A 26,044-nucleotide genomic window follows, 5' to 3' on the forward strand; every position below is an offset into this window, starting at 1 on the left:
GAATAATAGCGACTCATTACGAAATGTTAAGCAGAAAAAAGGCGAATCATGGGGCGGGGGGCAAAGAGGTGTTGGGCAGAGCTGGGCGGGAATTCGGTTTACATTGGGCTGGTGCGGGTCAGAGCCTGGGGCAGCAGCTGATAGCTTGGTTGGGTTCATGTTGTGCTCCCCTTGTCCCATCCGTGCAGGTAGCGAACAGACAGTGAAGAAAGGAGCTAGCGAGCGTGAGAGTCGCAAGAGGAGAGACCCCTGGCCAACCGCAAGAGAGATGGTGAGCGCCAGTGTCAGGGGGTAGCCAGGTTAGTCTGTAGCCACAAAAACAACAAGGCGTCTGGTGCCACCTTAAAGACTAACAGAGTTACTTGGGCATAAGCTTTCGTGGGTAAAAACCTCACTTCTTCAGATGCACGGAGAGAAAGATGTTGGGGGAGAAAGCAAGACACAGGAGCTGGTCACAGTAGAACACACCCTTGCAGCAAGGTGAGCAGGCTTTATGGGGCTGGAGGGTATCGCTCACTGGTAACACACTTAACTGCAGATCAAGTGGTCCTTGGTTCAAATCCAGGTCCCTATTCCAAACTGCTACTTTTTCCACCCCCCGCTCTCTGCCTTGTTAGTTCCCATCTCTTACCCAGGGGCTGCAGCAGCCCCGCCAGCCTGGGGCTTGGCTGGCGCTTTTACCTTGTTTGGAAGCTGCTGCGGATTCTCCGCCTTCCCCTGACCCTGGCCCCGCCCTTCCTCCCGCTCTGCTCTGCCTGGTCTATGGTGGAATCCCAGCGTGCCATGCGCCTTATTTGCATCTCCTGCCGGCCCGCTCTTGTGCGCACATTTGAACGATTTCTGGGTAAAGTACAGTAAAGTAAACGAAAAAGCCGCGATGGGACTAAATGGGGGTGGTTGTGGGATGTGACGAGTCGCTTCTGTGAAGGGGGCCGACCCGCATCTCGCCCTGACCCTTAAAGCGGAGTCACAGCCTGGGGAGGCGGGGCTGCGTGCTGCTCGGTAAAAAGGGCTTCTGCTGTGTATGGCACATGGAGTGGGGCGGCTGCGGCCTTACCCTGCCTCGTGCGGAATCGACATCAAGAGATTTCGGAAGCACAATTTTTGCTCCTGGGGCAGCTGGTAATCGTTGGTTCCGGCGCCCCGAACTGCGTTGTTAAAATCAGAACGAGTTTTGAAAGCTGTGTTAGAATTAGCTCTTTATGTCTTCAGTGTTTCTGGCTACCTTGCTTGGGTGTTCGGAAGTTTTCTAACTGAGAATGGACAGAGTGTGCAGGGGAAGGGATTTTCCACACCCTAAACTGTGTTTCCATAAGTCGTTTAGTTTAAATGGGACTGTTTCCTTCTCTCTCAAGGGTATGACTGACTGCTCCCAGACTGTTTTCCTTCCCACTAAGGGTGTGAGTGGGTGTAATTTAATAAATACTTGAAATATATTTCTAAATTCCTAGTACTGAGAATTATTTCTACTCCAAATACGAATATCGTCATCCCCCTTGCTTTGAAGTCTTTCATAATTTTCCAGACAGGAAGTACATTTATCCTGTAGAATTTCATTTGCTTGATATAATTATTAACTACCTAGAACAGAATATGTGCATTTTTTCTTCCCCTTGCTCTGTTTTTCTGTGTTTGGCCTTGCTGTTTGCTAAATACTTAATGCTGCATTATTTATCCCTTCCTGCAGTTAGATTATATTGAAGCATTAATTACATGGGGCGGGGGGAAGAAAGAAGCAAGACACCATTGGTATGCTTGCAGTTATTTTAACAGAGGGCCATCTAGCCAAGTGAAATTAAAGTTGCTCCCTGCTTGAGTTTAGCCCCCCACACCCACCTGCACAAGGGTAAAAATCAGATTTCCCCAAATCTTGCTGCAATCTGCAAAATATTGTTCCTGAAAGTGATCTTGTGGCTGGCAGTGTTTGAATCACAGAGAGGGGGTGGATAGGTTGCCAGAGGGTGCTGGTGAGGTAATTCTTTGGGTGCTGGGATCATTCCAGATTAATACTGGTTATCAAGAACAGGGGCTTAGCCCACCTCCCAGTGCAGACTAACACAGACATCATGCTGGGCACAGTACTATGGTTTATTAATGTATTTATTCACTGTCTGTATGTGTGTATGTAGCCAAGTGTACTGAGTTTTGTCATAGATAGATTAGATAAATAAAGGATGTCTATGAGGATTAGATAGATAGATTAGATAAAGGGTATTATGGGGATAGATAGCTAAGGGATGTGTATGGGGCTGGATGAATGGATAGATAGCTAAAGGGAGTGTATGGGGATGGATGGTTAGATAGCTAAGGGGGTGTATGGGGATGGATAGATTCTATAAAGATTTTCTCTTTCAAATATGAATCTTTAAAATATTAAATGTCTCCCACACAGTTGAAATGGCACAAAGTGCAAATGACAAGGACAAGCACGTGTCTAGTGTGCTGAGGGACTGACTGGATACAGAAACTAGCCCAGCAGAAACATCCTGCTATGAGGAACTGTGCACTGCCTAATGATGCTCAAGGACCCTGTTGATGTGTTCTTGGGAAAGGAAAGTTTATGTTAGAGACGTGCAAACAATTCCCAGGGAATACTGGATTTGCTCTGCTTGCAAAACATTCAGATTGTGAAATTTCCTGGGTACTTGGTTCTCTGATATTGTTCACAAAGTTTTGCCATGGATGTCAATGGGAGTTTTGCCATTCACTTCAATGGAGACAGGATATCACCCCAGCAGTTTTCGGTTAATTTTTTTTTTTTTGGCTGAAACAAAACTGAATGTTTTTCCAGTTTTCAAAAAGCAAAACACGTTTGTTTTTCTGTTTTTTTGTTGTTGTTTCCCCTTTGTCTTTCCATTAACCCTCCCTTTTTTCCACTAAGAAAGAAAGAAAAAGCCCCCCCTCCCCCAACTGAAAAATAAAAAAGGTTCAGGTTTTTGACTGAACCAAAACCCTTCATTTTGGTTGAAAATTGATTTTTAAAAAACCCAAACATTTAGACATGTTTTCCTGCTAGTCCAAATAACTTTTATTCCCAGCTCTTAGGTAACCTACCTCCGCAGGCCAAGAATGCTGATGGCTTTCGGTGGGAGCACTAGGAAGAAAGTCATTGTAGCCAAGTGCATGGATCCTGAAACCCAGCACGTTTTGTAGCCAAGAGGGAGGAGCTGTAAAATGGCTGGCTGTTGCCTCCCACCTTTCTGCCCTCCTGGGTGGAAGTATAGGAGGTCTAGTGGTAATAGAAAGGTTTGGGCATCAGGAGGTTTGTGGGTTCTTGGGATGTAATGTAATCCAGAGGAATGAACAGACAGGAGACAGGAACAACTGAGTTCTATCCCTAATTCCTTAGTCGCTGAGTGGGTGTGGGGAATTCACTTTGCCTCCCTGTGCCTCAGTTTCCCCACATGTAAAACAGGAATAATGATTCTTAGCTTCCACCCGGAGTGTTGCAAAGATTAAGGAATGAATGCTCATACAGTGCTTTGAACATGTACCGTGCAATGAAAAGGCCATGGATTAATCCCATCCGAACTTCATGGCTAAACCACAGGAACGCCACTTGTGTCTCAGTCAAATAATGTACCAAGGTAAAAGGCACAAATCTAACTGGAAGCCAGAACTGGATGCAGCCAGCCACTGGGGAGGAGGTTTCCAAATGGAAATACATAGTTCTGACTGATCCATTCAGAGCCGATCTTCCACTAGTGTGAAGCAGCATCACTCCACTGAGCAATGTGGATTTCCACCAGCCAAGGATGTGGCCCATTCATCTTCAAGGCACTGGAGCCAGGCAATTAGGTGAATGGGGCTTTTATTTGGAATCAGTCAATTGCCCTTTGGGGAGATCCAGGTACTGTGACACACGAACCCTCAGGTGAGGCCTCCAGAGCAGCATCACCCAAACCTGGGGAGCTGCAATACTGGCATTTACTTAGTACCCAGTCCAAACCCCACTGTAGTCAGTGGGAGTATTTCTGTTGATTATAATGGGAGCCGGAGCAGTGCCAGTGGCTCTGCCTCTCAAGCACCAAGCATCACAACGCTGTGGGGAAGATGGCTGTTCCCCACACTGAAAGTAAACGGGGTAGGCAAAGACTTGGGGTTGGTCATGGGGTTTCAAATACAAGGGGGCTCCTCCTACGCCGTAGTATTGAACTTGCTGAGAGTCTCTCACACAGGAGTCTCTTGCAGAGCCTGGACTAGCTGCATCATTCTGTGCATGTGCGTGAGGAGTGCTGCGCCAGATGGATCTGCAGCAAAAGGCAACTAGACACACGTGCCCTGAGATGCTTGGAGTCCATGTGCTGAATATTAAAGAACCCCCTAATGGTCCTGGGGCTGCTGCCAAAGCGACAGGGCTTTATCCATGCTGTGAGGTGCTGCCAGGAGCTGTGCGTGCCTCTACAGAAGTATTTCGGAATCAATGGGGGAGTGCGTATAGGAAAGGCTGCACAGCAATCTGTGTATGAGGGTGTGTGCATCTCTGGAGGCATGTACCCGTGTGGTTCTGTACAGGGTGAGTGCAGACTATGGGTGGAGGAGAATGGCATAGTGCAGTGGTTCTCAAACTTTAGCAACCCGAGGACCCCGATTTTGATTTAAAAATTTTCAAGGACCCCGAAGCCAGCTTCTAATTTTCCCTGGGGGGGGGTGTACTCAACCCCTGCTCAGCCCCAGGCCCTACCCCCACTCCACCTCTTCCCCCAAGGTCCACCCCCCACACCGCTTCCTGCCCCCACTCCAACTCTGCCCCTCCACTTCCTCGCCTCTTTCTGCCCCCTCCCCCAAGCGCGCCCTGTCCCTACTCCGCTCTCTCCCTCCCAGCACTCCTGCATGCTGCTGAACAGCTGTTCTGCGGTGTGCAGCTGGCACTGGGAGGGAGGGGGAGGAGTTGATCATCGGTTGATCAGTACTCTCGCAGACCCTCAGGGGTTTGGACCGTGGTCCCCAGTTTGAGAACCGCTGGCCTAGTGGATAGGGCACTGAACTAGGACTCAGGAGACCTGAGTGTTTTTCTTGGCTCTGCCGCTGCTTTGCTGGGTGACCCTGGACAAGTCAATGCCCGCTCTGTGCCTCAGTCTCCCCATCTGTAAAATGGGGATAAGGATACTGCCCTCATTTGTAAAGTGCTTTGAGAGCTACTAATGAAAAGCACTATTAGAAGAGCTAGGTGTGATTATTACTGTTGTTCATTCTTCTCTCCTTGGGAGCACAGGACCCAGATTTGAGGCTCCATTCCCCATCCACTGGAGGAATTGACAGCCAGAGATGCTGGAAGGATGGGGTCAGCCAAGAATGAGCAGTTCTGACAATGCAAAATGGGTCTTTTCCATTCATCTGGCTGCTGTTAGAGAAACACAGTTATCGATCAAATTCCCCCTGGGAAACATTATTGTCCCCGAGCAACACCATGGAGCTGGGCCTGCAATGGTACTTGCTTAAGAAGAGCACCACGCTCCCCATCCTCAGAGCTGTCTTGGCACTGCAGGTACTGTCTAGGATCGCTATGCAGCTGTGTCCCTTTCCAAGGATCTCAGATGAAGTGCTTGTTGCAGGGGCAGAGGCAGCAAGATCACAGGAAACAGGTGCAATTCTCTAACACATAGAAATGAGTGGCCACCACCCTTTGCAACCAGTGTCCTCTTATCCCATTACAAGCATTGCCTGCTTGATCAGCCAAGAAGCCATAGAGAGAGAGCATAGAATTGCAATTCCTCTGCTCGATTCCAGTTTCCCCTGATGTGTCCTACCATGAATACCTGTCGCTTCATAGCTGATTTAAAAGAGCGACTTAGTTCCAGATCTTCAAAGGTATTTAGGTGCCAAGCACTTACATGTGTGTCTGCAGAAAGATATTTAAGTAATTTCACTCCTTAAAACCGACAGGACTGCGCAGGTGAGTAATGTGATTTACCTGCATAGCATTGCTGTTTGCTGGACTGAGCCCCCCGGTCAGTGAAGCGCAGGTGTAAAAAACATAGTTTGTGGGTTTTTTAAAAAACATTTTACAAGCCCTAATTTATCTGTACATATTTTCCTGCCCTTTTAATTTTATACCTCAAGGAAGAGCAGCCTTTGTTTTGGGATTTAAACACCCCCCACCAGCTTGCGCTGGAAAGGTACCTATCTGCCAGTGACAGGAGACAAACACAGGAACTGAAACCGACTAGAAACAAAACGTGAAACCGGCCTGCCGGCTTTCACCACGAAAGGCAGAAGAACAAACAAACCAACAGCCTTGGTGCTGACAAGTTGATGAGGTTTGTAAAATTCCATTCAAGTTTTAATACCAGAGAGAGGCGTTAGTGAGCTCATAGGGCAGCAGGGGGCGCTCTTTCACTTTATGTATAACCCATGGCACAGTATAAACGATGGTTATTAAGAAAACAGTAATAGTGATGCAGGTAAAGGAGACAGATAGATATATTTCTATATGATCATTGATCCTGACACTGTCCCTGCGAATCCAAAAGGGAGGTGAAGATGATCTGGGGTATCTATTAAGTTCAAGGGAAAAAACCCAAACAAAACAAACTAATCAGGTAGTTAGAAGGATCAGCCTCTTCCACACGGATCAGTGCTATAAACCCCATGGCTATTTCATTTCCCTTTGCTGGTGATAGACAGGGCTGGTGCTTCTTGCTCTGTAGGCCCAGAGCAGATTCCCCAGTGCAGCCAGATGCCCTTCTCCAGCTGCCTGGCGTGTGCCTGATGTGAATCCCCTTTCCACAGCCTCACAAAGGTTCGTGGTAAATGTGGGTGAGAGGGAAGTCTCGGAGCTGTAAGCAGTGCCCTTCTGGGGAGGTGGTGACGTCACCCCACGGGGTGGAAGTCCGCTCAGTCTGGGGCTCTGTGTACATGATGCTGGCTTGGTGGGATCCCTCCCCTCTTGTGCTGTTCGGTGTCTCACCAAGCTGCTGAGCTGGGAAGTCATACTGTGGCAGGATCCCAGGGGACATCGGGGACCCTGCCCGGCCTTGGGTGGTGGGGACTACTTTGACACAGGTGTTCTTCTTGGCAGCAGCTCCTGCGGCCTCCAGGGCCTGCTCCGTGAAGGGGGTGGCGTACTCGGGCTCGGGTGGCAGGGGCTCTGCGTACTCGTGGTACTTGCCCGGCACGTCATAGTGGTTCACTACCAGCGGGAGCGTGTAGCCTTCATCCAGGGCGGGTTTGAAGGTGGATGGGGCTGTCTGACTGCTGGGGCTCACCTGGACCACATCGGGCTCAGCGTATTCTGCAAAGGAAAAGCAGCACAAGCCCTTAGAAAGGCACCCGAGCCCCTGAGCCAGCTGGTCCCATGCAATGGGCACAGATTTGCCAGCCTGGGCCTGGAAAGGATTCCATCACTGGCTGCTTGGGAATCCAGCTGCCAGAGCTGGGGAAGGAGAGGGGCGTGACTTGTTCCTTCAGGCCTCCCTCTCTGCCGTGAGGGACCAGGGACCTCTTTCTGCCAGCCCTGGTCAAGCTCCTACCCGGATCGGGAATCACTGCAGCTCCCTGTAGCTGATCCACCCTCAGCAAAGCAGCCGATTGCTCTCTCTGCCAGGCTTTCACCAGCTGGTGCAGATGCTGGCGAGATGCCCAGACATCACCAACAATACACTCAGGGCCCCAGATCCCTGCCCTGTTTCCAGCTGACAGGTTCCTTTGTACGGATGGCACTGTTATCAGCTGCTCAAGCGTCCAGATGTTTGCTGCTGGACTGAGGCCCATTTCCCCTCCCCCTCCAGGCCAGCGCTGCTTGTTCCCCCATCACAACCTTTGAGGATGGGAAGTCCGTGGGCCAAGTGTCTCAACCCCCCTGTGCAGGGAGGGAAGCAACTCCCTCCCCTGTGATGGTAATTGATGGGCATCTTCCCTCCCTGGTTAGCTTCACATCTGGACAATGGGAAGCCCTGCCCTGAACAAATGTCTGGGTAAACAAACCCAACTGCTGAGCCTGGGCTCCCCGAGTGGGGAGGACATCAGCTGAGATAAAACAGGGTTATGCTCCTCCCCCCCCTTCATTTTGGTTGAAAACTGAGAGAATGACACAGCCAGGTAGACAGAGACGAGGGGATGAGACTCCGTGATGGGATGCATAAACCCTACTCCAGCAGTGATAGTATTAAAGGGAGCTGGAGAGGCCAATTAGCCCATTGTGACACCTGGAGGGGAGACTGGCAGGTAATTAAGGATTTGATCCAGCTGGGGAGAACCAGGGTGGCTAGTGGCAATAGGAGTGAGAGGAGGGTGGCTGTCGAGTCTGGGATTGGCCCCGAATAGAGCAAGGGTGACTGTCAGGTCCTTCAGCAACGGATGGGAGAGAAGATGTCTGAGAATCCAGACCTCCAAGAGGAGAGGATCCCAGAAGCTGAGTCTGAGAAATGACCTGTGGTAGGAAGCTGGGCAAGGAACCAGTAAGGGGCTGATTCCAGCCACTTCCTCTGGGGCTCTGATCTGGAACCCAGCGGTGAGTGTGGGTCTGGGGTTCCCTATTCTCCCTAGCACCGGGGGAGGAAAGCCTCCCTGAGGTAAAGGACACAAGAACTACAGAGCCCAGGCTGGGGCTGTTAATCTGATACTGGCCTGTGGGACCCTTTACTGCCCAAGAAGGGGTGAGATCATGAGGGGCCTGGCCGGAGGGCCAGAATCATGAGACAAGACCCACTGCTGCAGTGCCAAACAGCTGACACGGGGGTGGGGACTGAGGTGAATTTGCTGTAATACTGCCTGGCTGGTGAGTTTGCTTTGGACACCCTTCCTCTGCCACCTACCTACCTGCAGCTGCTTTATAGCCCCTATGTTGATGTATGTCAGGTAACTATCAAGGCACCAGTGGGGACCCCAGAGACTCCCCTGACAGAGAGGGGTCCCCCAGCAGAGGCAGGGCAGCTGGTGACAACCCCCTTGGCAGGGCAGGTCCTGGTGCAGAAGGAGGTGTTGGGGAAATGTTCCTGTCTACACCGAGCTGCTGGCACCCTTGGCAGCTGGCATGAGGAAGGGCTGCTGGGACCTGTACTGATGGCTGAGGTAATCCTGAGCTGACCCAGCATGGGGAAGAAGGGGCCAAGGGGGTGGTATAAAGCTGCCCCCCACCCCCCGATCCATACACTGAGCTGAGCTCCAATGCAGGGAGGAACCTAGCCCAGAGAGATCTAAGATCTTAACCCACCCCCCATCGCTGCAGCATGTGGGGCCCAGCTCCTCAGCTGTAACGAGTGCCACAATCCCACTGAAATCAATGGGAGCTCGGCACCTATATACCTTGGAGGAGCTGGGCCCAGCCCTGCCTGCAGCTGGGGTTTGCTCCAGGTACAGGCGCCAGGGTAGCGGCACTGGGTGTGATCCCCTCATGTAGAGAGGAAAACCCTCCCTTTGGATCGGGCTCTGCCTGCTGGGCAGGCGATTAGTGCCAGCGCCTGTCTGCAGGAAGGGCGCGTGCCATGCAGCGACTCCAATGGCCAGCTGAAATTAGGGCAAATCCACAGGAGAGGCAAGTCCTGGAACGTGCAGAGACAGGCAGAGCCCTGCGCGCACACAGGCAGGACAACAGAAGGGCAGAGAGACCCGATCAGGCGCTGGGAGTGGGGCCTGGGTTACAAACATGTCCTGGATCGGCTTGTGCCAAGGGCTGAGAGGAAGCCAGGCCAAGGTTTCCAGGGAGAGAGAGAGAGACAGGAGCTGTTCTTTGCAGCTGCGCTGGGTTGTTTCAGTGAGACCTGACCGGTGGAGCCTGGCTCAGCCATCTGGCCTGCTCTGGCTCGGGAGCTGCCAGCAGTGACAATGGGAGCTGGAGTCTGTTCAGCGCTAGGCTGGATGAAATCTGGCCCAGAGCACCAGTGGCCATGGCGGGGGAGTGAGTTTAATGGCTCTCGGCCCAGGCTGCAGCAAGCAGCAGCCCACGCTGGAGAATCCACCACCTCCAATGGCCCCCTTGCTGTTGGGGGTTGGAGGGGAGGGGAGGGCAGGGCTAACTGGCCGTGGAGACTGAACTCCATCCTTTCCTGCCCAGCTGGTTCTTCCAGATCAGGGTTGGCAGGGAGATCATGGGGGGAGGTGAGAACGGGGTGGGGGGGGGTAAACAGAGATCTTTGGTCTCCAGGGCTGTCAAGCCCCCGCCCTTCCCCACCAGGGGAGCTGTCGGGAAGGTGGCCACAGAAGCCCTGCATGGCAGTATCATCCGCTTCAGCTCTGTCCCCAAGGCTGCCCACTCTCAGCCCATGCCAGGAGAGGGCTCCCTATCCCAGGCAGTGGCTTAGGGCATGCACCCTCCGGGAGATGCGCTATAGAGGTTCCCCCTCACTGGCACGGCAGGCTCCTGTGTCAACAGCAGAGATTTCCCCCTCGCTCCTCCCGCCCCCTTAGTTAGCCAGTTCACTGCTGTCTGTGACTGTGGAGCGGGTCTTTCCTGAGCCCCATGGCTGAGCTGGGCTGGCTGGTGTAGGTAGTACCAGCACCCTCTGCTGGCAGGTGCAGCATTGCATTGTCTGTGCGCCCATCTTTTCTGTTTGCTGGGTCGCAAGTTCCATTCTTGGGTGGTGCACGTGTCTAGGTAGCAGACCATGGAGGCTGGTGATAGGCGCTAGTGCAGGAGCAGGGGTGGATCTGGGGGCGGGCAAGCAGGGCAGCTGACTTGGGTGCCAAGTTCCAGGGGGCTCTGTAACACTTGACTTTTTTTGCTGCTCTGGGGGTGGGTGCGGGGGATGTTTTCTGCCTTGGTCAGCAAAACACCTATGGCTGCTCTTGCCCAAGAGAATGGGAGTCACACTCGAGTTCTGTTCCTGGCAGCAGGAGGGAGCGTTGTCTAGTGGTTAGAGCAGGTGGTAACTAGGACTCCTGGGTTCTGTTTTCAGCATGGCCACTGATCTGTTGAGTGACTTTGGCCAAATCACCTCACCTTGCTGGGCCTCAGTTTCCCCAGCTGTAAAGTGGGGATACTGATACCCCTGGGAGGTGAAGCTGTTAGTGTTTGTAAAGTGCTGAGGGATCCTTGAATCAAAGGTGCCACTGATTGTCAAAGTGGCCTGCCTTGCCCCACGCTTAGGGAGAGAGGTTGGTACATCAGCGCAAACATGCTGGTGCTAATGTGTGGGGGTGAGGGCTCCCCTGGGAATCTTGGTGGGTCTAGTTTGGCCTGATCAGACTGATTCTGGTAAAACAGGTCCCATTTCTGGAGGCTGAGCATTCTTGGACTGTCCAATCATCTCTCAAGGAAACCCTATAGCTCGAGTTATTTGAAAACTGGTGTGGACGATGCCTTGGAGAACACGCTGCAGGGAACAATCCTGAGCCGTGGAGCAGGGGTAAGGGAGGGGTAGGTGATGCTCTCTGTGAGTGGCCCCCATGCTCGAATGGAACACCCAGCTCCCCCTTACCTGGCGAATGAGCCCCCCTGAGCTCGACCGGGGTCCCAGCCATGGGGAACGAGGTCAGTTCAGAGCTGGCCGGTTGCAGGCTCTCGCTGGCGCACACCTGGCTAGATTCCAATTTCGGGTACCCTAAGGAGAGAGGTGAAACCCCCCCAAGCCTCTATTAGTCGGGTGGGTTTTCTTCTCTTCCCTAAGGCTGGGCCCGCGCACGGTGCAGCTGCAGTGTTAGGGCTGGCAAGCAGGGAAACAGACTGCCGAGGAGTTCTGGTAGTTGGGTGGCCCAGAAAACCAATGGGTGCAAAATGAGAGGCCGCTTCTCAAACCAGGTCATAGAAGAGCAAATGGGGGTAAGCAAAGTACCTGGAGGAAGGATAGGCCTGGGCGTCAGGACTCCTGGGTTCTATATGCTAACTTGGCTTAATGCCAATACCTCACCCTTACAGGACACTTTCCAGCAGTAGCAATCGAAGGGCCATACGCAAAGGAGCCCAGTATCGCTAATGCCATTTTACAGATGGAGAAACTGAGGCAGAGAGGGGAAATGGGTTCCCCAAGGTCACCCACAGGCCCATGGCAAAGCCAGGAATACAACCTAGGTCTCTTGGTTTTATCCACTAGGCAACACTGCCTTGCAGTCAGGCAGTGTCTGTGGGGTTTTCCACAGGGGGACTTAGTGTGTGGCACCCCGGGGGGCTGTTCAGGGCTCTGGCCTGCTGCTCGCTAACAGCAGTGGGTCAACGCACACGATGGAACCCGTAAGGTGCCCCGTGCACCCCTTACACCCTCTGCCAGTTGGTCCCAGGGTCACACGAGTGCATGAAGAATTACAGCCTGGTTCGCCACAACTAGCTGGCTGTGCAGCCCTTGCACCAGTGTTCCCAGGTGGATTTTTAAATGCAGCTGTTTACATCAGAGCAGCTTTTCCAATAGAGACAACTCCCATGTGGGAGTAGTAAGAGACTGGGGACGGGAAGGCAGCTAAGAGCGGACACGTCAGCGTTCGAGCTGCTTCTCCCCTGCCCTGCGCCTTTCCCCCCTTGCAGAGTGAGCATGGCCCACCGCTCGAGCAGGACGCTCTCTGCAGAGGTGTAAATGGCGTAGGAGGCAGTGAGGAATCGGGCTCCGTGGAGGCAGGTGAATTCATGTGGCGCTCATTGTCTGTGACACAAAGCAGCCATGTGCCAGGAAAGGCACCTGCCCGTCCCCCAGATAATCCCCAGCAATATCAGCGCTGGCAGAGAAGTGGGTGTGAGTGACACCTGGGTGGGGGAGGAGGGTTTTGACAAGAGCTCCGTCACAAGCTTGTAATCAAAGACTTAGGCCAACATTTGTCATTGTGGTGCCCAACATGAGACACCTCGGGACTGAGGAGGAGGCTGGCCCAGTGGTTAGCTTGCCAGCCTAGGCTGTGCAAGACCTGGGTTTGAGTCCTTGCTCTGCCATAGATTTCCTATGTGACCCTGGGCACGTCCCTTAGCTGTGCTCTGTGCCTCAGTTCCCCATCTGCCCAACAGGGATACCAGCACTGCCCTGCCTCCCAGGGGTATCTGAGGATAAATACAGGGAAGAGGATGAGATGGGGGGACACTGTAAGCACCTAAGATGGAGAGTGAGAACCTATGACCCCAGCTGAAGTCAGGAGGAGTTGTGGGTGCTCAATGGCTCTGAAAATAGGGCCCAAGGACTCAGATCCTCCAAGGTATTTAGGTGCCTCTCCTGTGATTTCAAGGGGAGTTAGGTGCCTAAATACCTTTGATCTGGGCCAGGGTGGCTCAAAGGGGACACCCAGAATGAGCATCTGAACATTGTGGCTTTTATGCATTTGTGGGGGAGTGAAATGCCTCCTAAGCAGGAGGCCAGCGCACGGCCCGAGCCCCACTGGAGCCCATGCAATATCCGCCTTAAGCGAGGAGCAGCCTGGCTGAGGGTCTGAGCTCAGAGGGGCTTGGGAAGCGCTGATCTGTCTGCGGAGGAGCCTGCCAACAGGACAGACTGAGAAACGCTAACCCAGAGTGACTCATTTCGCTGCTAATGTGGAAATAACCCGCTCTCGGAGTCCAGCCCTTCCTGACTCTCAGGGAAGCCTGGGGCAGTTTGCCAGCTGGCTACCATCCCACCCGGTTACTCCAATCCTGTGCTTCAGGGGGCACTTACCTTTCATGAGGCTGCAGTTCAGCTCAGCTGCTGTCTTCCTGCCAAAAGAGAGAGAGGAAACAAGGCAAGTCCACAGCAGCACCGCACAGTCTGAGCTCCCGTGAAGCCAGCGCCTGGTGGTGCAGGTGCTAGTGAGGAGGTTAGAGCAGCCCATTTGCTACAAACTAGCCCAAGGCAGAATCTATCTTTGCAGGCTAATGCAGAGCATTGTTCGTGGACAGCTTCCCAGGGTGTCACATAATTGGAACTCCCAGTTACTCGAGGGTTTCAGGGGACACCCCAAATCTCAGGGGCCTGGTAAGCGTGTGCTTCAGGGGTACAGAGCTCCTAAGCTCACCAGAGAGCTCCACGCTCCTGATCTGTTCCTGCGGAGCTTGTGCGCACTGGAAGGCTGAAGCCAGCAGTTCCACACCGGCAACCTCATGCAACATAAGCCCTGGAGCCCAAGGAGTCAGGGTTCACCTGAACATACCGCTCAAACCCCAGTGAATTCACCAGCTGTGGATCAGCTTTGCTTTTGCCCCGTGGTTACCAGCTGAGAGGTGCCCAGGGCAGCAGTGCAGGACGCAGAGGGCCAGCTTGGCTTTGGGCATCTGTGCAAATACTGTTGCTGCCATTGTGAAGGGGGGAGAAATGGGAGAATCCAGCGGCACAGGCGTGAATGCAACTGCATGGCGTAGTGGTGAGTGCAGGGCAGTGGGAGCCAGTGACGGATTAGCCACTGGGCCAACAGGGCCTGTGCCCAGGGCCCCCAGCCATTGGTGGGGGAGAAACATGGGCACCCCCGCACCCTGACCCACTCCCCAGCAGGAGCGCCAGGTGGGCAGAGGGGACTGCAGGCGGAAGGAGTGGGGAAGGGCCCCCACTTGTTCTAGCCATGGCCCCACAACCCCCTAATCCGCCTCTGGCAGGAGCCAGGACTCCTGGGTCCTATTCTTGGCCCTCTCACTGGTTTATATGGCTGTGGGTAGCTCACTTTGCCTCGCTGAGCGTCAGTATCCCCCATCGATGAGACGGGGATCGCGATTCAGGCCCAGAGCAGAGGTGCTGTGAGGAGCCCCTCATTTAGGGGCTGGGGGTGTGAGTCACTGAAGCCCACAGAGCCCCAGTAGGGGGATGCTGGTGAGCGGCTTGTGCATCTAGCACGCTGGCTACCAGGGCTCAGGAGCACAAGTCCCAGCAACCATTACGGTCGAGGGCTTTTCCCTTCGGTGCAGCCTTCGGGGCTCCAGAAGGTTGGCACTGAGCTTTGCAAAGGGTGAGCGGCCTCCTGCTGTGGCTGGGCCTCTCGGAGGCATGTTCAGCGGGGCCTGCCGGGTGCCAGCCCAGCCTTGGGGGGTGCTGACCCCGCAGCCTGTGTGCCCAGCCCTGGCTTCTGTCAGGAGCAGGTTCGGTGTCAGGAGAAACTCCGCCCTGGTGTCCTGGGTGAGGGACAAGTCTGATCCCAGGGGGGAGCACCCTGCTCTGGGAGCCTCTGCAGGGGGTGCTGGGCAATGATGGAGGGAAAGGGGGAGAGGGCAGGAAGGGTGTTACCCACCTCTTCTTACGGCAGAGGAGAGCCAGCAGCAAGAGGCCAGACGAGAGCAGCACAAAGCCCCCGATCAGCAGCATCACCAGTAACATGGAGCCTGGGGAAGGAAGCAGGGACTCAGCAAAGGGCTCCTCTGTCCCTCCCTCCCTCCCTCCTGGTGTCAGGGGGAGCTGGTTATACCCCACCCCACTGAGGAGGCACGGTTCCAGACCCCTGTTACAGAGGGTCCAAGCTGTGCCATTGCAGCCCTGACTCCCAACAGGAGCCTGGTAGGTAAAGGAAAATACAGAATCTGATTTTTTGCTTCTATGCCCGTGTCACTCCATTGGGTGCAGGTCAGTGACTCCTGATTTACCCCACTGTGATTCGACTGGCTTCAGGGGCATGAGTGCCGGTTAGACCTGTCAAGGATCACAACTCTGGACAGTATTTTTAGAAAGGCAGATTGACCAAAACCACAGAGAAAAATTCCTGAAAACTTTTAATAGTGGCAGGATGTTTTTTAAAAAAAGCTCTGTTATTTAATCCTTCTCCTTTTGATGACAATACGGACCTCATGAAACAGGCTTCAGGTCACCACATGTTCCCCTGCATTTTTGCAATCAATGGGCAGGCGAACAGCTTGCAAACTAAACGCAAGAGGCCAAATTCTGGTTAAAGGAGATTGAAAGGGGAGGAGTAGCTCCTACTGCACTAGCTGAGGAGGGGAAGGGGAGATCCCTGCTGCTTTAGCAGGGGAAGAGGAGCTGAATTCTCCATCACTTCCACCCCTTGCTTTAACCCCTGACCTCAGCTGCACCTGTGTAAATCCGGAGTCACTCCAGATTGATACCACTATTAGTGCAAGCAGAGTTTGGGCAGATCTTCCTTATTGAAAGAAAGGGCCTGATTCCCAGCTACGTCACTGCTGGTTTGCTCTGGCATCACTGCACTGCAGAGGACGGAGTTTTGCTGGGTTAAGCTGAAGTGATGCAGCACAAGGGCACTGGATCATGCTCAGAGTTCCTCCAACTCATTTCAGTCCATCCCTTTCCCTCCCATGTGAGTCAAGCGGCCCCCACCTCCCATCCACATCCCTGCCTAACTTTGCAGGAGTTCCAGGCAGTGGGCGAGAAGACCTTTCACAGTCGGAAACAAGACCAAATAGATGCTGATAGCGCTGTAAGGGGCTAACATGCTACTTAACAAGGGGGGATTCTAAAAGGAACAGAGGGGAGTTAGGGATCCAATTCCCACTGATTGCACAGGGGGAGTTGGATGTCGAGCTGCGCTTTGAAAATTTCTTATCCTGCATGGCTCCACTGTCAAGAGAGCATTATTATCCCCACATTCTGGGTGCGGAAATTGCGGCAGAAAGGTTAACACCCTGACTTGTTTAAAAAATGTATATCCAATTGCATGAGCTAACCTGCATGTGCAATCAGGAGCCTAATTTGCATGTACAACTGCCTCTGTAGTGTGCACAGATCAGGTGTCTGCACATGCCAGTAGCTGACCACAGGTCTAACTGGCCACTTGGGTTTGCACAGCCTGGATTTGCATGCCCAGATTCATCCCAGGGTTGCCTGTTTACTGGTTCACGTGAGTAAGTTTTAAAAATTGGTCCTGAAATGACTGACTTTCTCAGAGTCGCACAGTGAGTGAGTGGCAGAGTTGAAGATAAAAGTCTTCCCCCCAGCTTGGACCACTAGGCCATGCTATCCCTCTGCTCTGAGCTGCACTTACCTGCTTTCTCTGGATTTATGGCGACTCCAGGGATCGGGGTGCGATCGGTGGGGATACTGGTCAGGATGGGAACCTCCTTTGGGGCACTGGATACTGCAAACCGCACAGTTTAATAAGCACCATTAGCAAGTAATGAACAATCAACTACTCCTCTCCAGCAAAGAATCTGGCCTGTGTCCACCTGAACCTGCCCTGCTCCCTAGACAGCAGCACGGGGCAGGACAGAGGGGGCAGAAGTGGCTGTTTTCCAGCGGAAGCCTGACTGTTCCAAGCTGATGGTAACACTATCTGACTCCATGGCAACACTCTTTGTTGTATACGGTGCTTTTCATCCCTCTGCTGCAATGCAGCTACCTCGGGAGTGGAAGGCAGCTTGTCTAACACTTTGCTGTAATGCTACACAGCAGTTGAGGACAGAAGGGAAAGAAAATTCAGTTGAAACGGCAGGGGGAATTTAGAGTGGCAGGATGCACTAGCTAAGCAGGATCTAGCCAGGCTAACCTGCCTTAGGATCTTTAATGGACACATGGAAAGGAGTCCAGCCCTTACCTGGGGGAGTGGCTCACTTCCAACCCCTCTGCACACTCTGTGTAAGTCTCCCAATTGAGGCACGAGGCAGCCCAACCCTGCTTAGCTTACAAGAGAGAAGCACAGCACAAGCAGAGACAGCTGCCGCTTGGCTCCGTCCCTTGGATGAAGTTCATCTCCATCTGCCTCAGCCCTGGCTGCAAAGCGTGCGCTTTAATCCTTAGCTAACCGGTGCAGAGCAGTCTTGGGATTCAGGCTCATCTCCTCAGCGCCCAGGGAGCCACTGGAGAGGAGGGCAGCCGCCTGCACCCAGAGCCATGCAGCAATGACGCCAACACGGGTCCATGCTGGAGGACGCTGTCGCTGGCTAGTGGTAATCACCTCTGTCTGACTGGGCAGCCCCCACTGCTCCCAATCGGCCCCCGTGGAGCCTCTCACCGTAGGGCCGGGGCGCCTTCAGACGAGCCACTTGGCAGCCTTGCAGTGCCACCTTCAGGGCGATCCTCTGGTTCCAGCTCCGGGGCACGATGCGGAGGTAGCGGGCCAGGATGGGGGGGATGAACGTGTTGGAGACCTCTTGGAGGCTGTCGGCGTTTCCCTCAAAGACCTGGGGAATGAGAGGAAGATAGCGGGGGGGTCAGTAAAGCAGAGCGGGGTCATGCAGAGCGTCACCCCCCGCTGGCTGAGCCCATCGTTCCCATCCTCGAGCAATGCCTCCCTGGACACTGGCGGAACCAGTTTAAAACCACCTGCCATGGGCCAGCCTCTGAGCTGTCACATCAGCATTGATCCACATTAGCGCCACTGAAGTCAGTGGAGTCACGGCAGGTTTACACGGGGACGACAAGAGCAGAATTCAACCCAGGATCTGGTCTGTTCTTCTGCCACTTCCTCATCTCGCCCACAACTCGCCTCCCTCTACTCCCTCCAGGAGAGCTGGCTGTATTTTACAGAATCCTTATTGAGGCTGCAGGAACAAACCATCCCGATGTGTAGACAGAATAGTAAATATGGCAGGCAACCAGCTTGGCTTAACACTGAAATCCTTGCTGATCTCAAACACAAAAAAAGAAGCTTACAAGAAGTGGAAATGACCAGGGAGGAGTATAAAAATATTGCTCAGGCATGCAGGAGTTAAATCAGGAAGGCCAAATCACACTTGGAGCTGCAGCTAGCAAGAGATGCTAAGGGTAATAAGAAGGGTTTCTACAGGTATGTTAGCAACAAGAAGGTCAAGGAGAGTGTGGGCCCCTTAGTGAACGTGGGAGGCAACCTAGTGACAGAGGATGTGGAAAAAGCTAATGTACTCAGTGCTTTTTTTGCCTCTGTCTTCACGAACAAGGTCAGCTCCCAGACTGCTGCACTGGGCAGCACAGCATGGGGAGGAGGTGACCAGCCCTCTGTGGAGCCAGAAGTGGTTCAGGACTATTTAGAAAAGCTGGACCAGCACAAGTCCATGGGGCCAGATGTGCTGCATCCGACGGTGCTAAAGGAGTTGGCGGATGTGATTGCAGAGCCATTGGCCGTTATCTTTGAAAACTCATGGTGATTGGGGAAGGTCCCAGATGACCGGAAAAAGGCTAATGTAGTGCCCATCTTTAAAAAAGGGAAGAAGAAGGATCAAGGGAACTACAGGTCAATCAGCCTCACCTCAGTCCCTGGAAAAATCATGGAGCAGGTCCTCAAGGAATCAATTTTGAAGCACTTAGAAGAGAGGAAAGTGATCAGGAACAGTCAGCATGGATTCACCAAGGGCAAGTCATGCCTGACTAACCTAATTGCTTTCTATAATGAGATAACTGGCTCTGTGGATGAGGGGAAAGCAGTGGACGTGTTATTCCTTGACTTTAGCAAAGCTTTTGATACGATCTCCCACTGTATTCTTGTCGGCAAGCTAAAGAAGTATGGGCTGGATGAATGGATATAAGGCGGATAGAAAGCTGACTAGATCATCGGGCTCAATGGGTAGTGATCAATGGCTCTATGTCTAGTTGGCAGCCGGTATCAAGTGGAGTGCCCCAAGGGTTGGTCCTGGGGCCGGTTTTGTTCAATATCTTCATTAATGATCTGGAGGATGGCGTGGACTGCACCCTCAGCAAGTTTGCAGATGACACTAAACTGGGAGGAGAGGTAGATAGGATACAGAGGGACCTAGACAATCTGATGAGGTTCAACAAGGACAAGTGCAGAGTCCTGCACTTAGGACGGAAGAATCCCATGCACAGCTACAGACTAGGGACCCAGTGGCTAGGCAGCAGTTCTACAGAAAAGGACCTAGGGGTTACAGTGGACGAGAAGCTGGATATGAGTCGACAGTGTGCCCTTGTTGCCAAGAAGGCTAACGGCATTTTGTTCTGTATAAGTAGGGGCATTGCCAGCAGATCGAGGGACGTGATCATTCCCCTCTATTCGGCATTGGTGAGGTCTCATCTGGAGTACTGTGTCCAGTTTTAGGCCCCACACTACACGAAGGATGTGGAAAAACTGGAGAGAGTCTAGCAGAGGGCAGCAAAAATGATTAGGGGGCTGGAGTACATGATTTATGAGGAGAGGCTGAGGGAACTGAGATTATTTAGTCTGCAGAAGAGAAGAATGAGGGGGGATTTGATAGCTGCTTTCAACTACCTGAAAGGGAGTTCCAAAGAGGATGGATCTAGACTGTTCTCAGTGGCAGGGGCGGCTCTAGGCACCAGCGCGCCAAGCAGGCGCTTGGGGCGGCCGTTTCCCGGGGGGGCGTCATTTGGCTCCGGTGGAGCTCCCGCCGGCATGCCTGCGGCAGGTCCACCGGAGCCCGGGACGAGCGGACCTGCCGCAGGCATGACTGCGGCGGGTCCCGTCTTCCCGCGGCTCCGGGTGTGCTCCCGCAGGCCTGACTGCGGCAGGTCCGCTCGTCCCGGGCTCCGGTGGACCTGCCGCAGGCATGCCGGCAGGAGCTCAACCGGAGCCGCGGGAAGAGGGGACCCGCCGCGGGACCGGGGAAGGGCGGCGCAGCGCTCCGTGCTGCTTGGGGCAGCCCAATTTCTAGAGCCGCCCCTGCTCAGTGGTACCAGATGACAGAACAAGGAGTAATGGTCTCAAGTTGTGGGGGGCGGAGGGGTTAGGTTGGATATTAGGAAAAACTTTTTCACTAGGAGGATGGTGAAGCACTGGAATAGGTTCCCTAGGGAGGCGGTGGAATCTCCTTCCTTAGAGGTTTTTAAGGCCCGGCTTGACAAAGCCCTGGCTGGGATGATTTAGTTGGGGTTGGTCCTGCTTTGAGCAGGGGGTTGGACTAGATACCTCCTGAGGTCCCGATTCTATGATCTCACTGCCCTTGGTGCAGGAGCCTTCTCCGCTGCAGCTCTTGCCACCAAGAGCAGCCTTCCTGTGTAACCACTCCCCATCTCATGTCAGATTTCAGCTGGCAATGCCCCTTTTCTCCCTTGCCTTCCCCTCTCACTTCCTCAGCAAGGATCTATTCCAGTGGTCGGCAACCTTTCAGAAGTGCTGTGCCGAGTCTTCATTTATTCACTCTGATTTAAGGTTTCGCGTGCCAGTCATGCATCTTAATGTTTTTAGAAGGTCTCTTTCTATAAGTCTATAATATATAACTAAACTATTGTTGTATGTAAAGTAAATAATGTTTTTAAAATGTTTAAGAAGCTTCATTTAAAATTAAATTAAAATGCAGAGCCCCCCGGACCGGTGGCCAGGACCTTGGCAGTGTGAGTGCCACTGAAAATCAGCTTGCGTGCTGTCTTCGGCACCCGTGCCAGAGGTTGCCTACCCCTGCTCTATTCTTTAACCGTATACTTTGGGATCTATATGGGGTAGGGGGAGGAGGGAAAGGACCCAGATGCTTTGGAGTGGATCCTTCTCTTCTACATATGCTCACATAATGGGGGAGGACACTTCCTTCCCCCAAAGTGACTCTGTGCACGTGGCTCTCCTTATGTGCTGGTGGGGGAGGGGCTTTGCTAGGGATTTAGACCTATATGTGTGTCGGGGAGGCGGGTGCCTACATCGAAATAGACAGGCAGGCAAGTGACAGGAAGAGAACGGAGCTGGTTGAAAATTTCCCTTAAAAATGTTTTTTCACTTTTCTGACCACATGGACGGTTTCATGAAGAAGTCAGTTTTTGGAAACGAAGCAAAACAAAACAGAAACCCTTCAAATTTTCATGGGAAAATTTCAGTTCTGAGGTTTCAAAAGTTACCCCTCGCCCTGAAAATTTTCGAAGAAAAATGTTGATGAAAATTTGCAAACCAACATTGCTGTCTACATTTTCCTGGCGGGGGGTGAGGGGAGGGTGGAATCCTTTCCCAATCAGCTTGAGAAGGGAACACAGCCCAGAGACAGGAAGACGCTTGAAACACCTGAAAACTGTCCCTACTTTATTTTAAAACCATGTTCTCTTTAAAGCACTCTCAGGGCTTTGTATGTTTTGTAATGTCAATTTTTCTTCCCTGTTTTTGCTTCCCCCCCATGTCCCCCCAAATTTTAATTTCATGCAAATGTGACACCTCAGTAACTGGGAGGCAATGTTGTTTCGGATGCTTGGATTCTAGCCTCATCTCTGCTACTGACCTGTTGTGGGACCTTGGGCAAAACACCTAATCTCTTTGTACCTCTGTATCTGTAAAATGGGGATAACAACTGTAAGGAATGGGCTAGTGTGTATGTGCCCCACTGCCTTCCGCTGCGTGGAATCCAAACCATAGGTCATAGTTCCCATACTCCTAACAACCAAAAGGGATTCTTCTTCAGCTCCGGCGGTAGGGGGATGTGCTTTTTGGAGCAGGAAAATCCAGTTCTGTCATTGTTAAATTCCAAGTGGCTGTGATATGCTGGATAAGGACAGCTATAAAGTCCTAACGGCAGCGATTGCTTACAACACTGACCTAGCTACCAGGAGGTGTAGAGAGGCTTAATTAATGTTTGAGAACTATAGTAATGGAAAGCATCTCCAAAGGCCAGCCTCTGATCTATGTTACACCAGTGGAAGCCCACAACTCCACTGATTTAATGCTGTGGCGTTCCAGTTTTACAATGGAATAACAGAGCCCAGAATCTATTTCTAAGCATCTGTATCCTGACTCCAGAGAGAAATACCCCAGCTCCTGTTGCAGGTTCTGCAACCAGACCAACCCAATAGGCTAATTTTAGAAAGATTCAGTAAAATTTCCCTTTGTAGAATTCCCACCATGCTCTCTGCTCTCGCCACCACCTGACCTCCTTTTGTCAGGCCACACAGTCTCACCGTCTCCTCCTGCCCGCTGCTGGATCTGTAGGCTTTCCAATTCTTCCCATCTCTGCTGGAGAAAACCTGGTAGGATTTCACGTAGAAGTTGTATCTATCTGAGGATCCCTTGGTGATAATTCCTGGAACACGTACAATGAAATCAGGAAATGGTAACCCCGGAACAGGATGTAGGACACATGTGAAGGCAGCCATTGGTGGTTGGGGTCTTGAAATAGTCTTGGGGTTGGTGTCTGATAGACATAGACGTATGGGGCAGAGATCCCGCCCCGAGGGTGGGTCTGATCCAACTCCCATTGATGTCAATGGACCGACTCCCACTGCCCTAAGCAGGTGTTGGAATTTGGCCCTTGACACCAGGCAACGAAGAGCTCTCTCGCTTTAATGGCAGAATCCCCCCATGTTTTTGGTACTGCGGCTCTTGTTATATAGCGGTTGGAACAGGAAAACAAGACTCCTGGGTTCCTTCCCAGACAGAAGCAAGAGCACGGGTCTGGCCATCAAGAGTTCTGGCCAGTGACTCACTGCGTGATGTCCCCCTCTGTGCCTCAGTTTCCCCATCTGCAAAATGGGGGCGATGATACTGCCTGAAGGGTGTGTGTGTGTTGGGGAATTAATGGATCCCCTGAGAGCCCCTGAAGAGAAGACCCAGAGGGGCCTAGTCATTATTAGGTTCTCTCTCTCCCTCCAGTTGTCTCCTGCTAGGAATTTCATAAGAACCTGCTGTCGCCCCACATCTCAGCTCCTTTTCCGTTCTTGTCTGAATCCCTCCTTTCTGTTCCCCCCACCTGCTTTCCAGCATCTCCCGCCGCAAACTGCTGAGATGCCGCCGGGTTTGAATGTCTAACCTCTGTGAAAACTGGCTCCTCTCACCCCGCCTGAGATGAACAGATAACCCCTCAACTGCCCTCCCGGCCTGCATTCCACTCAGCCTCCAGCCGCCCGCCTCACAATGCCTCCATTTTCCTCCTTCCAATTAACACAGGCATTCTGGGCCCGCCACACAAAAGCCCCAATTTTGGTCAGGGCTCTCGAAACAAAGGGCATTTGCTGGCCGCTGATGCACAAGCAAAACATTAACTTGTTCAGCCCCGAGGTGGCCAGTCCTACCCCTGAGACAGTGCGGGGAGGGGGAGAAAAGATACAGACAAACAAGGCTGCTACTGTGAAGCCAGAAAAAAGAGAGAGAAAGGAGGAAAAAATCAAGAGTGAGAAAAGGGAGACAGTGAAAAAGGATAAAAGGCCAGAGTGAATGAGAGGGCTAGAGAGAGGAATCATATGGTCTGTGACCCTGTGCACACAAGGCCAACAACCCCCCGGGGAGGAAATTGTGTGGGTGGGGAGGGATCTAGAAGGGACGCAAGGGGAAGGCTCCCTGTTAAATGGAGCAAATCTGGAGTGGCGCCACTGACTTCAGTGACATTTTTCCAGATTTACACCAGGGTCACTTAATCCAGCATGAGTCCATTGGCTTTGCCTGGTTTACACCAGTATGAGATCAGACTCAAACCCAGTCTCTCCCCATAACTTTGTTTCTTATAACACTGTCCATTTCTTTTCCTTTAAACAGGGCATCCTTATGTGAAAAGCACCTGCACCCCAGAAATGTGGGCACCCCCAGGCTGTGGGCTGCCACTTGGCCAGAGAGCACCCAAATCTAGCCTCAATGTCTCCTGGCGCGGGGTGGGGAGAAGCTGGGACAATGGAAGGAGGAGGATGAGCCAAGATTTCCCAAGAAGCGGCGCTCTGGTGCCTGGAGGCAGGGGTGAGTTATCGCATGGCCTCTGAGCCCAGCTGCGTGTGACAACCAAGGGAGCAGCCCGAGAGCCGTGGCTGGACAAGGAGCTGGGGCTGATTCTGCTCTCCCTGACGCCAGTGTGAATCGGCAGGAACTCCACCGACGGCGGCGGTACAAACCCGGCACGAGGAGAGACGCGGGTTCTCCGCTGAGGGGTTGGGTACAGCAGATCCTCTCCGCCCGCTTTAACTGACCCCGGACCTGCCTCTGTCACTCCCACCCCAATCCGGTGGGACCCACTGAACAGCATTTACACCTCGCTTGGGCCTGGGCCAATGCCCACTGACTCCCCTCCACTTCTATGGGCTTCAGCTCCACCTACAGCTGACGTGACGCTCACAGCTGCTGCACCGGGCACAGGGTAGGAAGCGGGAGGGGTCTGAGGCTATAGGACTATTTGACAAGGCTTCAGGCCAGCAGCACACGTGGGCCAGTCCTCAGCTGGTGTCAATCAGCTTAGCTCCGTTGAAGTAAAGGGAGCGACACCAATTTACACCATTTGAGGCTCTAGCTCCGAATAGTCCATCAAAGGCGCATGGCGCTCGATTCTCCTAGGGAGTGCAACCGCCCCTGCGTCAGTGGAGTTACTCCTGATTTACGCCGGTGCTAGTGGGCTCAGGATGAGGCCCATGATATGACTGTGAGACAGATTCTGGAGGGACTTCGCTGGGACTCACGGGACAGCCTGTAAACTGCCACAGCTACCTGGAAGCAATGGGGCTACAGCGATTTACACCCCTACATTGACAGAGCTGAGGATCCGGCCTTAAACAGACGTCGCTCTACTGGAGCGACTGGGGCTGAGCTGGTTTACGCAGCTCAGGAGCTGCTCCTGTCTGCGGTAGTACAGTCCTGGAGGAAGAGATACTTACTGACCTGTGATGTTCTTCCTTCCGCCCAGATCGATCTCCAGCCATTCGGTCCCTGAGCTGGGATCGGCAGCCCACGAGCTCCCGTGGGCGCTGAACGCCGCCTGCTCCGCTGTCCAGGGCGTGTACTGCCCCATGGCGTTCACCTCGTGCCAGGAGGAGGAGGCGTTGAAGCCGGCTGCTTCGAGGGCGTGGTCACAGGCTGGAAAAGGAGGTGTAAAACTGAAAGGCAAGCGGAAGAACCGGCCGAGGCGGGACATCACGGGGTGGTGGGGGCTGGGCACAGCGGGGGGTGGGGGGGCCTTTATGCCACAGTGGCTCAGCCACAGAGGGAATGTGCTGGGGGAGTCTGATGGGTCTTAATGAAAAATTCCTCTGTCTGTGGCCCAGGCCAGTGTACGGTGCAGCCCCAGCAAACGGCCGGCAGCTCCACCTGACTCAGCATTAGCCCCTGACCGTAGCTGCCTTTCTCTGGCCGTCTCCTCCTTTGATCCTCATCCCTCGTGACAAAGCTTGCCCCGCTTAGCAGAGGGGTAGCAGGGCTTCATTTCCATGCAGCAGCAGGGCTGGGTTTCGCCCATTCATCTTCCCCAGCTGGGAGCCTCTCTGTCAAGCAGTTCGCTCATCGCCTGCAGCCAAAGGTCAGCGCGGCTGGCAGAGCGCAGCCCGCAGTGCAGGGTCATCACAAGCCGGGCATTACACTTGCACCTGCCTGCTGGCCCGCCTCTCCGCCCCCCTTTTAACCTGGCGTAGCTCTGCTGGGCCAGGTGCTCCCCTGGAGTAAATTGGAATAGGTCCCTCAACTGCAAGGGAGCGGCTGGAAGAGCTGACGAGCTGGCTCGTTGGCT

At 53.2% G+C, this 26,044-nt stretch overlaps 1 protein-coding gene, 1 long non-coding RNA gene and 1 other non-coding gene across 3 annotated transcripts in view; 2 read left to right on the forward strand and 1 right to left on the reverse strand.

The window, feature by feature from the left end:
• Window positions 1-1,004: 1,004 nt before the first annotated feature.
• LOC120389472 lies at window positions 1,005-1,146 on the forward strand. The gene has a single exon (XR_005590947.1). It is a non-coding gene; the product is annotated as a U11 spliceosomal RNA (small nuclear RNA).
• A 5,120-nt stretch (window positions 1,147-6,266) lies between these two features.
• The window catches only part of LOC120389355 (discoidin, CUB and LCCL domain-containing protein 1-like), a 65,525-nt gene continuing 45,747 nt past the window's right edge, over window positions 6,267-26,044 (reverse strand). Inside the window, exons 8-15 of the mRNA XM_039511874.1 lie at window positions 25,204-25,398; window positions 22,530-22,651; window positions 17,728-17,896; window positions 16,762-16,854; window positions 15,043-15,133; window positions 13,506-13,543; window positions 11,358-11,480; window positions 6,267-7,234 (exon numbers count right to left, since the gene is read on the reverse strand). Of these exons, the coding sequence (XP_039367808.1) occupies window positions 6,735-7,234; window positions 11,358-11,480; window positions 13,506-13,543; window positions 15,043-15,133; window positions 16,762-16,854; window positions 17,728-17,896; window positions 22,530-22,651; window positions 25,204-25,398 (1,331 nt within the window). The 3' untranslated portion in view covers window positions 6,267-6,734. The remainder of the gene's footprint in view (window positions 7,235-11,357; window positions 11,481-13,505; window positions 13,544-15,042; window positions 15,134-16,761; window positions 16,855-17,727; window positions 17,897-22,529; window positions 22,652-25,203; window positions 25,399-26,044) is intronic.
• Window positions 11,147-25,352, forward strand: LOC120389356. The gene is made up of 3 exons (XR_005590887.1): window positions 11,147-11,296; window positions 24,100-24,294; window positions 25,229-25,352. It is a non-coding gene; the product is annotated as an uncharacterized LOC120389356 (long non-coding RNA).

Source organism: Mauremys reevesii, linkage group 23 (genome assembly GCF_016161935.1).
Source record: "Mauremys reevesii isolate NIE-2019 linkage group 23, ASM1616193v1, whole genome shotgun sequence".
Taxonomy (NCBI): Eukaryota; Metazoa; Chordata; order Testudines; family Geoemydidae; genus Mauremys; species Mauremys reevesii.